The sequence below is a fragment of the Tenrec ecaudatus genome, chromosome 2 (genome assembly GCF_050624435.1).
Source record: "Tenrec ecaudatus isolate mTenEca1 chromosome 2, mTenEca1.hap1, whole genome shotgun sequence".
NCBI classification, from domain to species: domain Eukaryota; kingdom Metazoa; phylum Chordata; class Mammalia; order Afrosoricida; family Tenrecidae; genus Tenrec; species Tenrec ecaudatus.
In genome coordinates, this window is record NC_134531.1 from 151,403,963 (window position 1) to 151,418,077 (window position 14,115).

At 45.8% G+C, this 14,115-nt stretch overlaps 1 protein-coding gene across 1 annotated transcript; it reads left to right on the forward strand.

Annotated features, from left to right (window-relative positions):
* Positions 1 to 1,187: 1,187 nt before the first annotated feature.
* Positions 1,188 to 13,425, forward strand: KCTD16 (potassium channel tetramerization domain containing 16). Its single transcript, XM_075542702.1, has 3 exons — positions 1,188 to 2,356; positions 7,208 to 7,380; positions 13,333 to 13,425. Exons 1-3 carry the CDS (start codon positions 1,525 to 1,527, stop codon positions 13,423 to 13,425), a joined length of 1,098 nt encoding a protein of 365 aa, XP_075398817.1. The 5' UTR covers positions 1,188 to 1,524.
* Positions 13,426 to 14,115: the final 690 nt, after the last annotated feature.

Below are 14,115 nucleotides of genomic sequence, written 5' to 3' on the forward strand. Positions count from 1 at the left end.
CCCAGCGCGAGCGCCGCGTCCCCGCGCAGTCCGGGCAACCTGTCACCAAGGAGGACGTGACTCCGTGCTGCCTCCGCTGTCTCCAAGCCATATTCCTTTAAGATGATGTAATAGGCATTTCCCTGGATGGTTTCTTGCCTGCACTGCTGGCTGAGACAACAGCATCGGAACTGCGCCGCGAACTGTGGAACCACCCAGCTCCGCTGCCGCTGGAGAAGCCCCAGTCCTGAAGCCCCGCGGCTCCTGGGCGCTGCCGCCAGGGACCAGCTCCCACCTGGCTGGAAACATGGGAGTCCATTTGCCCTTGCCGGCAGGTGGGGTGGCTACCTGGGACCCCAGCCGAGCGCATCTGTCTGCCTTTCTGGTCCTGGGCTTTCGGAAAACCTTCTAAATCCTCGACCCTGGGTCCCTCTTGCAACTCACTTCTGGTTTTAAAGGATCCTTTTAAAGGGTTGCTTTTATTATTTTTTTTCTTCTCTTTTTTTCCTGGAGAAGCGCTGGTTAAATATTTCTCTCCGCTTTGCTTCTTCAATCCAGCCACCTCTCATCACCGTTTAACTTTCTGCGACTTGTTTTTAACTTGAGATTGGAAGTGAATGATAAACACAGACATCACCCATGCCTACATTTATATAAACACACACATAGACCATCAACTGTTGTCGAAGCGCACAGCTCTCCGGCACTTTTCATTGATCACGCTGTCCCTTACCTGTTTGGGATTTGACAAGATCAAGTGTGACTGTGGACTCTCATTGCTTCGTAAATGAGTCTTTCTTCACCAGAACTGGGTCTCCTGCTCTCCTCTCTGTAAGGTAAGCTCTTTGGTTTCTGGCTTTCCCTGTCGGCTGACAAAACAAAGCAGCCCCCCCTTCAGAAGTTGACAACTGCATGTGCCTTTGAAATGCAGCACAAGAAGTCTGAAGGTTCTCATTCAGGGTGCTGCAGACAGATCTGTGTATAAGCCTCTGGCCACAAAATAACAAGAGAGAAGCTGGGAGTGGGTTGAAGGGTGGCTGAAAGCAGTAGTTCCAGGATTGCTTATGTAAAATAATCTTTCTCCCTCCCTCCCTTTTTTACTCCCTCCCTCTTTTCCTGTCTCTTCTCTCTCCAGCCATCTCTCTTTCTCTGACTCATCCTGGGTTTCAGGGACTAAATTTCTCTCTTTTCCTTCAGACGGACCTGTGAGGAACTGGGAACTTGGCCTGTCTTGCCTCTGAGCTTGGTGGAAGATTGGATGCAGATGAGTTGACTATCCTCCTTGAAGTAATAGCTCACCACCAGCCGGGATTCCAACTTCTTTTTCAACATCGGTTCACCTGTGGACTCTTGTAAATTTTGCTTTCTTGGGAAAACAAAACACAACAAAAAACCCTCCCCCCCACACAAACTCTGGTCTGAGGAGGCTGATCTTACAAGTTAGGATCCTTGCCCTGCTCCCGTACAAGCCGATGCAAAGGAAAAGGCTGTGATTCCATTAGATTGCACCTTTCAATCAAAGTAAGAGAAGAGGCAGAAAGGACAATGGCTCTGAGTGGAAATTGTAGTCGTTATTATCCTCGAGAGCAAGGGACCGCGGTGCCCAACTCCTTCCCTGAGGTGGTGGAGCTGAATGTCGGAGGCCAAGTTTACTTCACTCGCCATTCCACGCTAGTAAGCATCCCTCATTCCCTCCTGTGGAAAATGTTTTCTCCAAAGAGAGACACGGCTAATGATCTAGCCAAGGACGCCAAGGGCAGGTTCTTCATCGACAGGGATGGATTCCTGTTCCGTTACATTCTGGACTATCTCAGGGACAGGCAGGTGGTCCTGCCTGATCACTTTCCAGAAAGAGGAAGACTGAAACGGGAAGCAGAGTACTTCCAGCTCCCGGACTTGGTCAAACTCCTGAGCCCAGAGGAAAGCAAGCAGAGCCCGGAGGAATTCTGCCACAGTGACTTCGAGGATGCCTCCCAAGGAAGCGACACCAGGATCTGTGCCCCTTCCTCTCTGCTCCCTGTGGACCGCAAATGGGGCTTCATCACTGTGGGCTACAGGGGGTCGTGCACTATGGGCCGGGAGGGCCAAGCAGATGCCAAGTTTCGGAGAGTGCCCCGCATTTTGGTTTGTGGGAGGATTTCCTTGGCAAAGGAAGTCTTTGGAGAAACTTTGAATGAGAGCAGAGACCCCGACAGAGCCCCAGAAAGGTACACGTCCAGATTTTATCTCAAATTCAAGCATCTGGAAAGGGCTTTTGACATGTTGTCGGACTGTGGATTCCACATGGTAGCTTGCAACTCCTCAGTGACAGCCTCTTTCATCAACCAGTACACCGACGACAAGATCTGGTCAAGCTACACCGAGTACGTCTTCTACCGTAAGTGCCGAAGGGTCTTTTCATTTTTCCCGTGTGTCACTTCTCCTCACAGATGCATACGGTCAGCATGCTTAGTCCATGCCCAAGGGAGCCCGGTTTGTTTGTTTGTTTGTTTGTTTGTTTGCTTGTTTACACACTCTCGATAGCGCCAGCGTAGGAGAGGTTGTCATTCATCTTTCGTTATCATTTTGAAGGTAACTTTTATTCATTTTCCCAGTTAGGTCACAGAATGTCCAAAGGCCTCAAAAGCACAAGCTGCGAATGACATTCGTATATATACTCTATGGACTAAACACATAGTCTGCTTGCCAGCTTTTCACTTGTGATGAGAAGACATATGTTTAACATCTGGTTGTTGGCCCACTGGAGTTTGGTGGGCACAGAGTGGACAAAGGAACAGCTGGCTATGGTTTTAGATGAACTTTGGGAGCAAGGAAGCTGGTTGGTAAAGACTTGCTTTCAGGAGCTGCTCAGAAAACACAAATGGACGCTGCCCTCAAGAGCATGGTCTTGGCTAGATGGCAGTACAGACTGCGGAACAAGCCCCTGCTCACTACCCACCCCCAATCTGAAACGTGCCTTCCTAGGCTTTGCAAATCTGCTCTGTAATTCTTCAACCTTTTGCACTGAGATTCCAGTGTTGCTCCGCGGATTTAATTAGGCAGAACTTCGTTTAAGATCCGTTTAAAAGGAACTAGATCGTTGAGAATTGTCAATCACACTCAAACACTTTCAGACAGCTGAGGTGGTAGAATTACTGGCATTTCAGAAGGAAAAAATACGGGGGTGGGGGTAGGGAGACAAGGAAAGCAAGAATTATACTGAATCTTTTAAAGTAAGAATTAGACAAAAGCTTTTAAAGTAAGAGTGTCTTAGGGGCCAGCTAATGTGCTTTTCATCAAGGTGCATGGAACAGATTGCCTTGCTTATGAAATAGCATCATTTTTAATGGGCTATAAGCTGTTGGTCCCACCCTGATGGGAACACAGTAAGTTGACCGGTACTTTCAGTGCTTGGTATGACTACTGATTTCCAACATGTGTGGGAGTTGGGGACACGACTCCCAGAAGAACATGGTTTCTGTGTGTGAGCCTTTGATTTCATATATATACATAAATCTGAAAGCCACAGCACTCAAATGTCTAATTGCTTTGAACATGCTTTGGCCCAGTTCTTGCCTAGAGTGGCGCTTAGTCCTGTGGAGGCAGTGCTGGAGAGGGGCCTTCGTGAAAGACTGGTGGGGAGCCTCGGTGCTCTGTGCTGGGTTATCACACATTTGACAGTTAGAAGTGAAGATACATGGACTGCCCGTGGAGAAAAAAAGAAATCAGCTATCAGTTCAGTAGCATATTGATGTGTAATAACAGACATTATTTGGTCCAATAACTCTTTTGATGGCCTCTATCTATAATCTACATCCTCCTGTGTGCCACAGCTGAGCTGCCAGACATTGCTCTCTTCTTTTTGATGATTTTCCTACGAGTGTAGAGATAAGACACCAGCTTTCAAACATTCCATAAAGGAAACGTGCTGGTTCTCTGTGCTTCTGGAAAGCATAATACATTCTCTAAACTTTTGGGGCAACTGCACCTTTTGAGGGAGTTCAAATGGTAGGTTTGCGATATTTACCTTGTTCTTCAATTTCTCATGGTTAAAATCTTCATAATAATAAACACTGCATCGTAAGTGTTTGCCTCACCTGAATGAGACCTACAGCCTGGCATTATTTCCCTGCTACAGCCTTGTCGTTTTTGCATTCATCATGGCTTTATCCATCTACCACTAGGTCTTCCTTAAATTGCTCTGGACACGCTCTGTTCCCCTGGTCCTATTAATGCTTCCTTCTTTGCTGGATTGCTGAGATGTTGCCCAGGAGAGTTTGCGCTGCATCTCCCGGTGGACAGGCTGACAAAAACACCCAGGAACCTCACACCAAAGAGCAGCTATCTCGGGTGTGAGCTCCTGCCCCTATACATCCACAGCCACGGCTAAGTGTTAACTCTTCCTCCGTCTCAGGACCAATAAAACTGACAGCTGGCTTTCTAGGGTGCATTACAGCTTCCGTGCAGCTGCTTAGCCATAATTATTTAATTAGAAGCTGCCAACTGTGCCTATATAAGCATTAATTCATCAAGCTGTTGTGCTTAGGTTAATGGGCCGAAACTGTGGGAGGTGCTCGGAATCAGGGAGCTGGCTGCATGCGAAGCAGTGCGTTGCAGAGAAACTCAAGTCCTGCTTAGACATGCATAAGGGGCTTCACCACATTGCTGGAAAAACGGGACGGAAAGATAATGGACAGTTTTCATGTACTAGTTGAAGCCCCATCATATATATTTATACACTCCTTAGATCCAACTGAATAATACCAAGCAATTAGACTCTTCTGATCATGTAGGGGTAATGCAGAGTCATTTTGCCTGGCTCCAGATGACAATAAAACATGAAGAGAGAGACGCTACGGCTTTGCAATCACACAGAGACACTCTTCCTAGTTTTCTTTCCAAGTTTTCCAGGGGCGTTTTGCTGACCCCAAATCTACCAGCTAGTTATCAGCAAGCCAGGTCCTGCCTTAGCTAATCTGTAATACCCTTAAGAGAGGTCTCGTGGAGATCCAGGACTGATGAGCAACAGGGCGTAGGTTTCACTAAGTTTTATTAATGTAGGAATATGAGCAAGCAAAAAGGCAACAGCTCTCTGAATGCAGGTGAGAGGAAGCTCAGAAAGATGCTCCTCTACACTGTTCACACAGAAAATAAATACACTCCTCACTTATCAACTTAGTTTATGGTTATGATTAATTTCTAAAGACCCAGTCATTATGCAGAAATAGGAGCTAGGTAAAATGAAGGATGATGACATCAGATCACAAAATGAGAGATGATTTTATCATTGCATAACTGCCAAACTACATAATTGCATACCTGCCTAATTACATCATGATGTGATGGTCAGACTACTGAGAATCATGACCCAAGCAAACTGACACACGACCTTAATCATCACAACCAGCACGACTCCCTGGGCACTTCAATGTGCATGACTGTCATTAATGTCCAAAATGGTTGGATGGTGGGATTTTTTATATTATACATGTGAAATGTTTAATATAGAGATTGTGAGAAATAAGTACATGTGAAATTCTAGGGAAAATATGATTTACTTCTTGGCAAATGAGAGTTTTAATGCGAGTGATGTAAGAAGCATAATCAAATGAAAGTCTCTCCCAGAGTTATCATCATTTTTTCCCAATACTTCCTTTAATGTAAAGTAATAAGAATGGACTTATGGAACTAACTATTATTTATCTCTTTAAACATTATATTGACAGAGATATCATCAGCATCAATAAATAGCTCCTCGATTCACCTCTGAGTGAAAGGAGAGCTAAATAATTTGGGAAAGAGAAGTCCTACTTTTGAACCAGATATTCAATAACCATGAAGAACAAAAACCACAGATGCATAGACACAGTGAACCCCTCTCTGTAGAGCCATCTTCCAACGCCTGAGAGAGGGGAGATTGTTCTTGGTTGGAGAGAATGAGGCGCATTTTCTTAAGTCTAATCATGAGTAAGTTACTTCCGAGGGACGCCTGAAAGCAGTAAGATTGCAAGGCACTTGTTTAATAAAACGATGATAACATACCCACAAGCCAGAAGTTTAATTCACGGGACGGTTACTCCGGAAATACATGGTCTGAGTGCTGTAAATGACAGTTTCAGACACCAATTCTTTACATTTCCCACAGATTGCTGCCTGTGGGTGCATTTTAATCTCTCGCCTTTCATGCTATTTCTTTACATTTAAAGGTCTCCACAGGAGACTGGATTACATCCATACTCAATATCCACAGGGCTGTTGAGGGATGAGGTGTGGGGGAGAAGCGGGTGAACAGACTACTTCTCTCTGAGAACTCACTTGCCAGCCCGTTCACGGGAAAGGGCCCTGCACTTCTGGCCACTGTGAGTCATTTACTGGTAATGATGGAAACAGCTGCGAGAGAGGTGTGTGTTGCTAGGAGAAAGGGTGGACATGCATCCCTCCTGAAATACTTCCCTTTGTACCTGGAAACCTAAAAGGCACAAATAATAATATTGGTTTCGACTGTTTCTAGAAATAGGATGTTGGTGCCTTCAGAATGAAACAACCGACTGACACAGAGCAGGCAAAACTGTGACGTGCGTGAGGTTTGGCATCTGTCCTCATCACCTCGGCGCTCCTTCCTCTTCACTTACCTCCAAAGTTCCGTGGCTGGCAGCCCTGGAGAGAGACTCTTTCTTTCCCTTATTCAGCTCTTCTCGTGTCCCTTCCTCCCAGGCCTGCAGGCAGCATCCTTCTGGGATGCTGTGCTTCCAGTGCTTTCAAGGACATTTAGCAAAAAGTGCTGCCTTTGCCCTTCAAAGTAATTGTGGCTGAGGTAACTTTGCATCCCAGTCGAGATATTCATAGGACTTAAAGCCAATACAGAAGCCTGTTGCCCTTGCATGAATTGCAGCTCATGAAAATTCCTGGGTGTCAAGTAGAGCTAGGCTTCATGAGATTTCCAGTCTTGCTTTTTTGGGGGAAGTGCATCGCCAGGCCTTTCTTCTGAGGTGCCTCAGGAAGAACTGGAACTTCCAACCTTTTAGTTAGCACCCATCAGTCTTCAAGAAAGGTTTCCTGAAGACTTCAGGCTTTGTAATTCACGATTTAAAGTTTTACAACAGACAAAAATTGCCACTGAAGGATAAAGCTTTGTCTTTATGTGAATGTAGCCTCCTGTTAGGGCAGATCACAGTAGGTAGTAGTGATGAAAAAGGGGGAGGGGTGGGGGACATAATTTTTGCTTGTCTTTTTAAAACTGTGCCCCAAGAACAGGCCTCAATAGAACAGCATCACAAGCATGTTACCAAAATACATTATTATGCTGCTTCCACGCCGAACAGTGTCTATTGCCTGAGCTCCATCGCTGTGAGCAGCCGCTCCTGTAGTTTCTGCCTAGGTCTGCAGCGGCAGTGGAGGAATTTGGCAGCAAGAGAACCGCCAGTATGTGAGCAGAAAGGGCGGGTCTCTGAGATCGCCTCCAAGTGCCTTGATATGTTTAAAGAAAAAAAAAAAAGATTGGAAAGAGAAGACCAAATGTTCCTAACAGCCTAATGAGGTCTGTATCTTATCAAAGAAATTAGAACTGGAAATAACGGAGAATGTGCCATAAAGCTCCATTTGGAACGCCTCCAACGCAGACTACCAAGTGGAGGGACGGCATGCATGAGTGCCAGGCCAGTGCACAGAAAGCACGCTCTTCAGAAAGGACAGAGGAGACTCGCTTTCCGCATCATAATGGGCACTTCTCGCTTTCTGTCATCTTTGGTCTTTGCAACCAGTTTCCTTAAACAGTGGATTTCTTGGCAAGGCAGTAAAAAATGTTCATTCCAGGAATTTCTGGATGCATTCAGTAGTCGAGACAATGACATAATAGACGTTCATGCCACCTATCCCCAGAGCCAATGACTACAAACCATCGCTTCAGAACCAATTATTTTGTCTCAACTTTCACCTGTTCGTCTTTCTGTCCCCAGAAGATTATTTGGAAGCAAATTTATGAATTAGCTCATTCATCTACTAACACTATAGTGTATATCTCTAAAATATCACACATCTTAAGAAACCATAATGCAATACTCTTGTTACACACACAAATGACTGAATCTCAGTATCATTAAATATCTAGTCAATGCTCAGATAACAAATATGCCTGATTTTCTCACAATATTTTCTCAAACTGTGTTGGTTCAAATCAAGATAAAAATGAAGGCCATCTTTTATTATTCTTGGTTGCTATGATTCTTTTCCCTTTTTATAAAATTAAAATCATATATATATTGCCTGTAGCACATATAACAAATGATAAAATACAAATCTTAAAATCTCTTTTAATCTTCCTCTCTTTCAATCTCTTTATACCTCTGTACCTCCACTCACCACATTTCTGCCTTCATCTTATCGTTTGTTTGAGAGAACAGGTGTTTGCCATATTGAATGGGCCACATTCTGGGTTTGGGTGGACCTTCACCATGATCTCTGTGATGTAATTAACATGGTATTCCAGCCCCTCGATTTTATGTGAACTGGTTGTTGGATCAACGACAGAGATTGCAGAGGCTGGATCAGACTAAAGTTTAATATTTTTGCCTAGAGATTTTCATTCCCCCAAAACTCACTGTCCAGATTATTTTCAACTCACCCGAACCCTGAGGGAAAAGCGTCACGACTCTAAGGGGTGGCTTGGAAGAAGGTTGGACAGAATATCCTTAGAGGCAAGGGTGGCGAGACTTGGCCTTATATTTGGGCATGCTACCAGGAGAGACCAGTTCTGGGAGAAGGACATCATGACTGGTGAAGTAGATGGGCAGGGAAGAAGAGGAAGGCCCCCAAGGAGATGGACTGATATGGTGGCTGAAGCGACGGACTCACCAAAGGCACAATTGTGAAGCTGGCGCAGGACTGGCAGCGTTTCGTTCTGCTTTGCAGAGGGGTTGCTTTTGATTGGAGTTGCCTGAATGGCACCCCGCAACAACAACATAGGGTTTCTGAGACTGTAAATGTTCAGGGGAGAGGCTAGACTCATCTTCTTTTCTCAGAGCACCTGATGAGTTTAATTTTGTGGTTAGCAGTCCAGTACAACACGGGATTCCTTAAGAATCGTTTTAGGTGGTAGCAAGTCCATGTTTAATCTGCAGTGGCGTGTTGAAGTGCTGTACGCTATGGAGGCAGGGGGACGTCCGGTCTTATGGCAAGTTTCTCTTTAAATGCCTCAGATAAATAAATAGCACGAGTCTGTTCTCCAGTGTTCAAATGGATTCTGATGTGATAGCAGACAACAGAGAGGCACAGAGAAAGAGAGACCTGGTACTGTATTTCCAAGAAGGTTGACAACTTATGAAGAGTTGTGTTCTGCACAGAGTGGGTAGCCGTGAGTCAGAATTGCTGGGGGGGGGGGCAGCTAACAACAACAAAAGTAGGGGTCCTCATTTCTCTCTCCTTTCCTCAAGAATTACATAAGATGCCACTTTTAAAAATTGTTTTATGAAGGGCTCATACAACTCTTATCACAATCCATGCATACATCAATTGTGTAAAGCACATTTGTGTATTCATTGCCCTCATTATCCTCAAAACATTTGCTCTCCACCTAAGCCCCTGGCATCGGCTCCTCATTCCACACCCCCCTTCCGCTCCCCTCTCCCTCTTCAACCCTTGATAATTTATAAACTATTATTTTGTCATATCTTGCCCTGTCCGATGTCTCCCTTCACCCCCTTTTCTGTTGCCCATCCCCCATGGAGGAGGCCACCTGTAGATCCTTGTAATCGGTTGGCCCTCTTCTTGTCATTGGACAGGGCTGCAATGACGGGGCAGTGGCCCCTTGCTGCGTGCATTGAGGCATGCTGCCTGACACGAGGAATCACACTGGGTGGAAAAGCTCGCCCCTTGGCTATTCTCATTTTACATCGGAGTTCTCTTGGATTCTTTCAGCTGTGCTGACAGTCTGCTAACCTAACCTCTGTACTTCCCAAATCTTTTCTTATCTACCCTCAGTGAAAAATATCACCAGCCCTCAGATGCCCTAGGGTTAAAACCTGTGGACCCCCTTCCTGTTTTCTCCACTCGGACAAGTCCTATGGTTTTGCATCATCACTTTCCCATCCCCCTGCCCACCTTCACTGGGGCTAGTCTGGCCCAGTCCACCAGCGCTTCTTTTCTAGACTACTTTCACCCCACTGTTATTGTGTGCGTTCTGACCCACGACAACCCTACTGAAAAGAATAGAATTGCTCCCTAGGGTGTCCATGGCTGTAAGTCTTGACCGAAGTGACTGCCTCATCTTTCTCCTGTGGAGTGGCTGGTGGATTTGAACTTCGTTGTTCTTGTGAGGAGCCATCAAGTCACTTCTGACCCTTAGCGACCAAAAACACCACAGAAGGAAACACTGCCCGGTCCAGTCCCAGCCTCACCATTGTTCCTATGCTGGAGCAGCCACCGTGTCCTCCCATCTTATCCAGGGCCTTCCTCGTTTTGCTCATCTTTCCACTTTACCAAGCATGATGTCCTTTTCTAGGGAGTGGTCTCTCTTGACAACATGGCCAATGTATGTATGTAAGATAATGGCTCATCATGTTGGCCCCCAAGGAACAGCCTGGCCACACTCCTTCCAAGTCAGATTCGTGTTTCCCATTAGCAGGCCATGGTGCATTTCATATTCTCCCCAGCACCACAGTTGAAAGATCAATTTCCGATCTTTAAGAAATGTAAATGGGCCTCCCCATCCTGCCCCTGTCTTGTGTTGTCCCCTTTGGATCTGATTGTCATGGTATTAACAAAGTGAGCTTTGTAAAAGGCCAGCCTGCCATGGTACTTCGTGGCTGAAAATGTTTCATTCTTTACAACTGTTCTTGTCATAAAATACAAAAATGAAATCACAGCCCTTCATGACATGACCTCTGCTTTTGAGTTATCATCCCTTGTATTTTTAACTTCAGCCGTCGTAGAGTTCATTCCATTCCCGGATGCTGTTAGGCACTGATTAGTGTTAAGTACCCTGAGTTCCTTCTGCCTGGAGCTCTGCCTCCACTGTGTTGATTAGCTAAATATGTCTAAGTTCCACCCCAGGAGCTCATTTTTCTGGGAAGCCTTGCTTAACCCATCAGACCTGAATTAGTGTTGGGTGCCTTCAAGTTGATGCCAACTCACAGCACTTGGCTAGGACCAAGCAGTACTGCCCCATGTGGTTTCTAAGATTGTGTTCTCCACAGAAGTGGATGGTCACCTCTGTCTTCCACAGAGTGGTTGGTGGGTTTGAACTGCTGACTTTTTGGTTAGTGGCTAAGTGGTTAACCACTGCACCACCAGGGTTCCTTACATTTGGACTAGGTACCCCTTATTTTATCTTTGCCCCAAAGGCTCTTATAATAATTCAGTGATACTCTATTATCATTGCTAATGGAACTGCCTCTCCATCATTAGACTCTGGGAAGATTAGTGTCATCAGTCTTGTTCATTATTGTATCTGTCATGGTACCTGACACAAAGAGAGGTACTCACAATATTTCCTTCAAAAAGTGAACAGGAAATGCCCACTGCTGAGTTCTGTTGTGGTCGTAGATGCCGCTCTCTGGAATGGCCCATTTCACTACCTATTTACAGAAGAACAGGAGAGCAGTGATGGCCTGATTAAGGCTTTCGGCAAAACTCCCTGCCGTTGCGTCCACGATGATTCATGACAATATAACCTCCCCCACCCCCCAGCCCCCCATAGACTTCAGAACCAGTAACTGGATCATGGTGGAGAAAGCCCAGTCTTTTCTCACTGAGCTGTTGGTGGGTCTGAATTCCAACCATACAGATCACAGTGGTGTTACTCGGCACTCTGGGAGTGTGTCAGGCAGAGATCACAGTGGTATTACCTGGCACTCAGGGAGTGTGTCAGACAGAGATCACAGTGGTGTTACCCGGCACTCGGGGAGTGTGTCAGGCATGGGGCTAAGCACTTCTCCATGGATTCCAAATGGATGCAGGGCTCTCACCTGAGCACTTACACCACGATGGTAGCTCAGCATTTACCCGCAGCGAAGTGTCGTGAGGTCTGCTTTGGGGAGGTTGCTGCCAGCAGAGCCCGTAGACGTTGGAGTAGGGCAAGGCTTTGGGAATCAACACGGGGGGATGCAGTGTTCGGAAAAGCGCTGCACAGTTGATTGCAGGTCCCTAATGAGGAAAGAACTCTTCCAGAATGCAAAGTGCATGGTGAGACTGGCCAGTTAACCTTTATCCTTTACTGAGTTTTAAAATATTCATTTCCCTCCTTCCATCCCTTCCAATGGTGTCCTAGGGTAGGGCAAACAGTCCAGTGCTCAGCAGCTACCTGAAAATTTGACTGTTCAAACTCACCCGAGGCAGTTGGAAGACAGGCCTGACAATCTACTTCCAATGACAGCTTGGAAAATCCCATGGAGTGCAGGGCCCCTGTGCACATGAGGTCAGCATGGGTCAGAATTGACTCAAGGACAACCAGCAATAACAGTGTCACTTCCTGGAAAAGTGAATGACCATGCCTTATTTTCAAGCCCCCCCGCCCCAACAAACAAAACAAACAAACAACAGCAACAACAAAAGCCACACAGTCCCTGAGAGAATTCAGGAATTTTAATGTCAGGGAAAGCAAACCATGGTGGGTAAGAGTTTAGACTTTAAACAGCGAGAGTGAATGAGGCTATTTGGTCATCGGTAAATTCCTTTAATTCTGTGCCTCCGTCGCTTTATGTATAAAATGGAGAAGATGACTACAGTACTCAAGGCCAGTGGTGGTTTGCCTTTCAATTGGAAAATCTGGATGACCATTCTGGCCAGTGCACTTCATGCACAGCTTTAGACTTCTGTCCCTCAGTGGACGCTTATGTACGTCCACGATGCCAAGCAGGTTGCAGGGGAGCTTCCAGACTGACAGACGCTAAGAACAAAAGCCTGGGAATCTAATTCTGAAAATTAACCCAGGAAAAACCTGTGGGTCCCAGCAGTGTATCAAGGGCTAGGGAGGGCGGAGAACCAGTTTGGTCTGGCTCTATGACAGCTGAGAGCAATAGCAAAGAGAAAAAGGACTTCCTTCCCCAGGTTACTGTGAGACTCCAATGAGTGGAAGGTGGAATGGGTGCGGAGCAGAGCGTGGCACCAAGAAGTGCTGAGAAGTGAGCAGCTGGGGAAAGCAGCTCTGTGGGTGCAGTTGGTCACCCCCCAGCCCTTCTCAGGAGAAAGGTGAGGCTTTGCTCCCACAAAGAGTCACTCTCAGGAACTCCCCGGAGCAGGTTCCACTCTGTCCTACAGGGTCACTGTGAGTTGAGACGACTCAATGGCAGTGGGTTTAGGACCTTTGGAAATAGTCCTCTGGATGAAATTATTTGTTATTTAAGGACTTCATTAAATAATGTTCCTTCTTCTTTCTAATAGCCCTCTGTGCCGCTTTCCCAGTCTACTGATACTGCCAACCATGAAACAAACAAACAAAAATATCCAGAAGTGGATTTGAAAAAGGAAGCGTGAGCTATTCATTTTAATTGACTCTGAATCAACAGAAAAGTATTCTGGCCCTCAAAAATCTTCCCGTGGAAGTCACTTATTTCTTCCCCTTAGCTTTTCAAGAATGGAAATCATCCATAGCAATTCCCTCTGCCCTCCTCCCACCTTGTTTTCCACCTGCGGTGTTTCAGAACTTAGGGTAATATGTGGTAGAAGGGAAAACTAAGCATGCAATTTAAATTGCATACCCAGTCCCTGTAGAATAACCTTTTATGCATCTCAGAGAGCCTAGAGAGCCTTCTCCTTCTTGGTGACAGAAAATGGTTATTGAGTATGCCACTGACAATAGACTCATGTCAATTGCTCCAGAAATGAAAACTAGGCTTTTTAAAATTTCACACTGTGAGTACCTGGACTGTGTGGGCTTTAAGGAAATAGGAGGGTTGATGCAGGGCCGTTACCACCTGGCCTGTTCAAAAGACGCCCAGTAAAGAAATGCACGCTTTTCTCGTTTTATTCATCAGCTTGATGCCAAAGCTGGAAGCTATGATGACTTCCCCACCCCAATTAATGGAGCCCTTTAATTCCAAGTAAATTTGATATAATGTGGCTGAGAACTAGTGATATCCATGAGAATCAGAGATGACATGTTGTACATAAGTTGGTGATGAGTTTAAGAGTTTCAGGCGAGCTATTATAGGGTTTCAGACAGTA

Coding starts and splice junctions, on each gene's coding strand:
- KCTD16 (XM_075542702.1), top strand. CDS start 1,525: ATGGCTCTGAGTGGAAATTGTAGTCGTTATTATCCTCGAGAGCAAGGG. Junction 2,357..7,207: donor CACCGAGTACGTCTTCTACC/GTAAGTGCCGAA, acceptor CTGTGCCCCAAG/AACAGGCCTCAATAGAACAG. Junction 7,381..13,332: donor TGGCAGCAAGAGAACCGCCA/GTATGTGAGCAG, acceptor TCTTTCTAATAG/CCCTCTGTGCCGCTTTCCCA.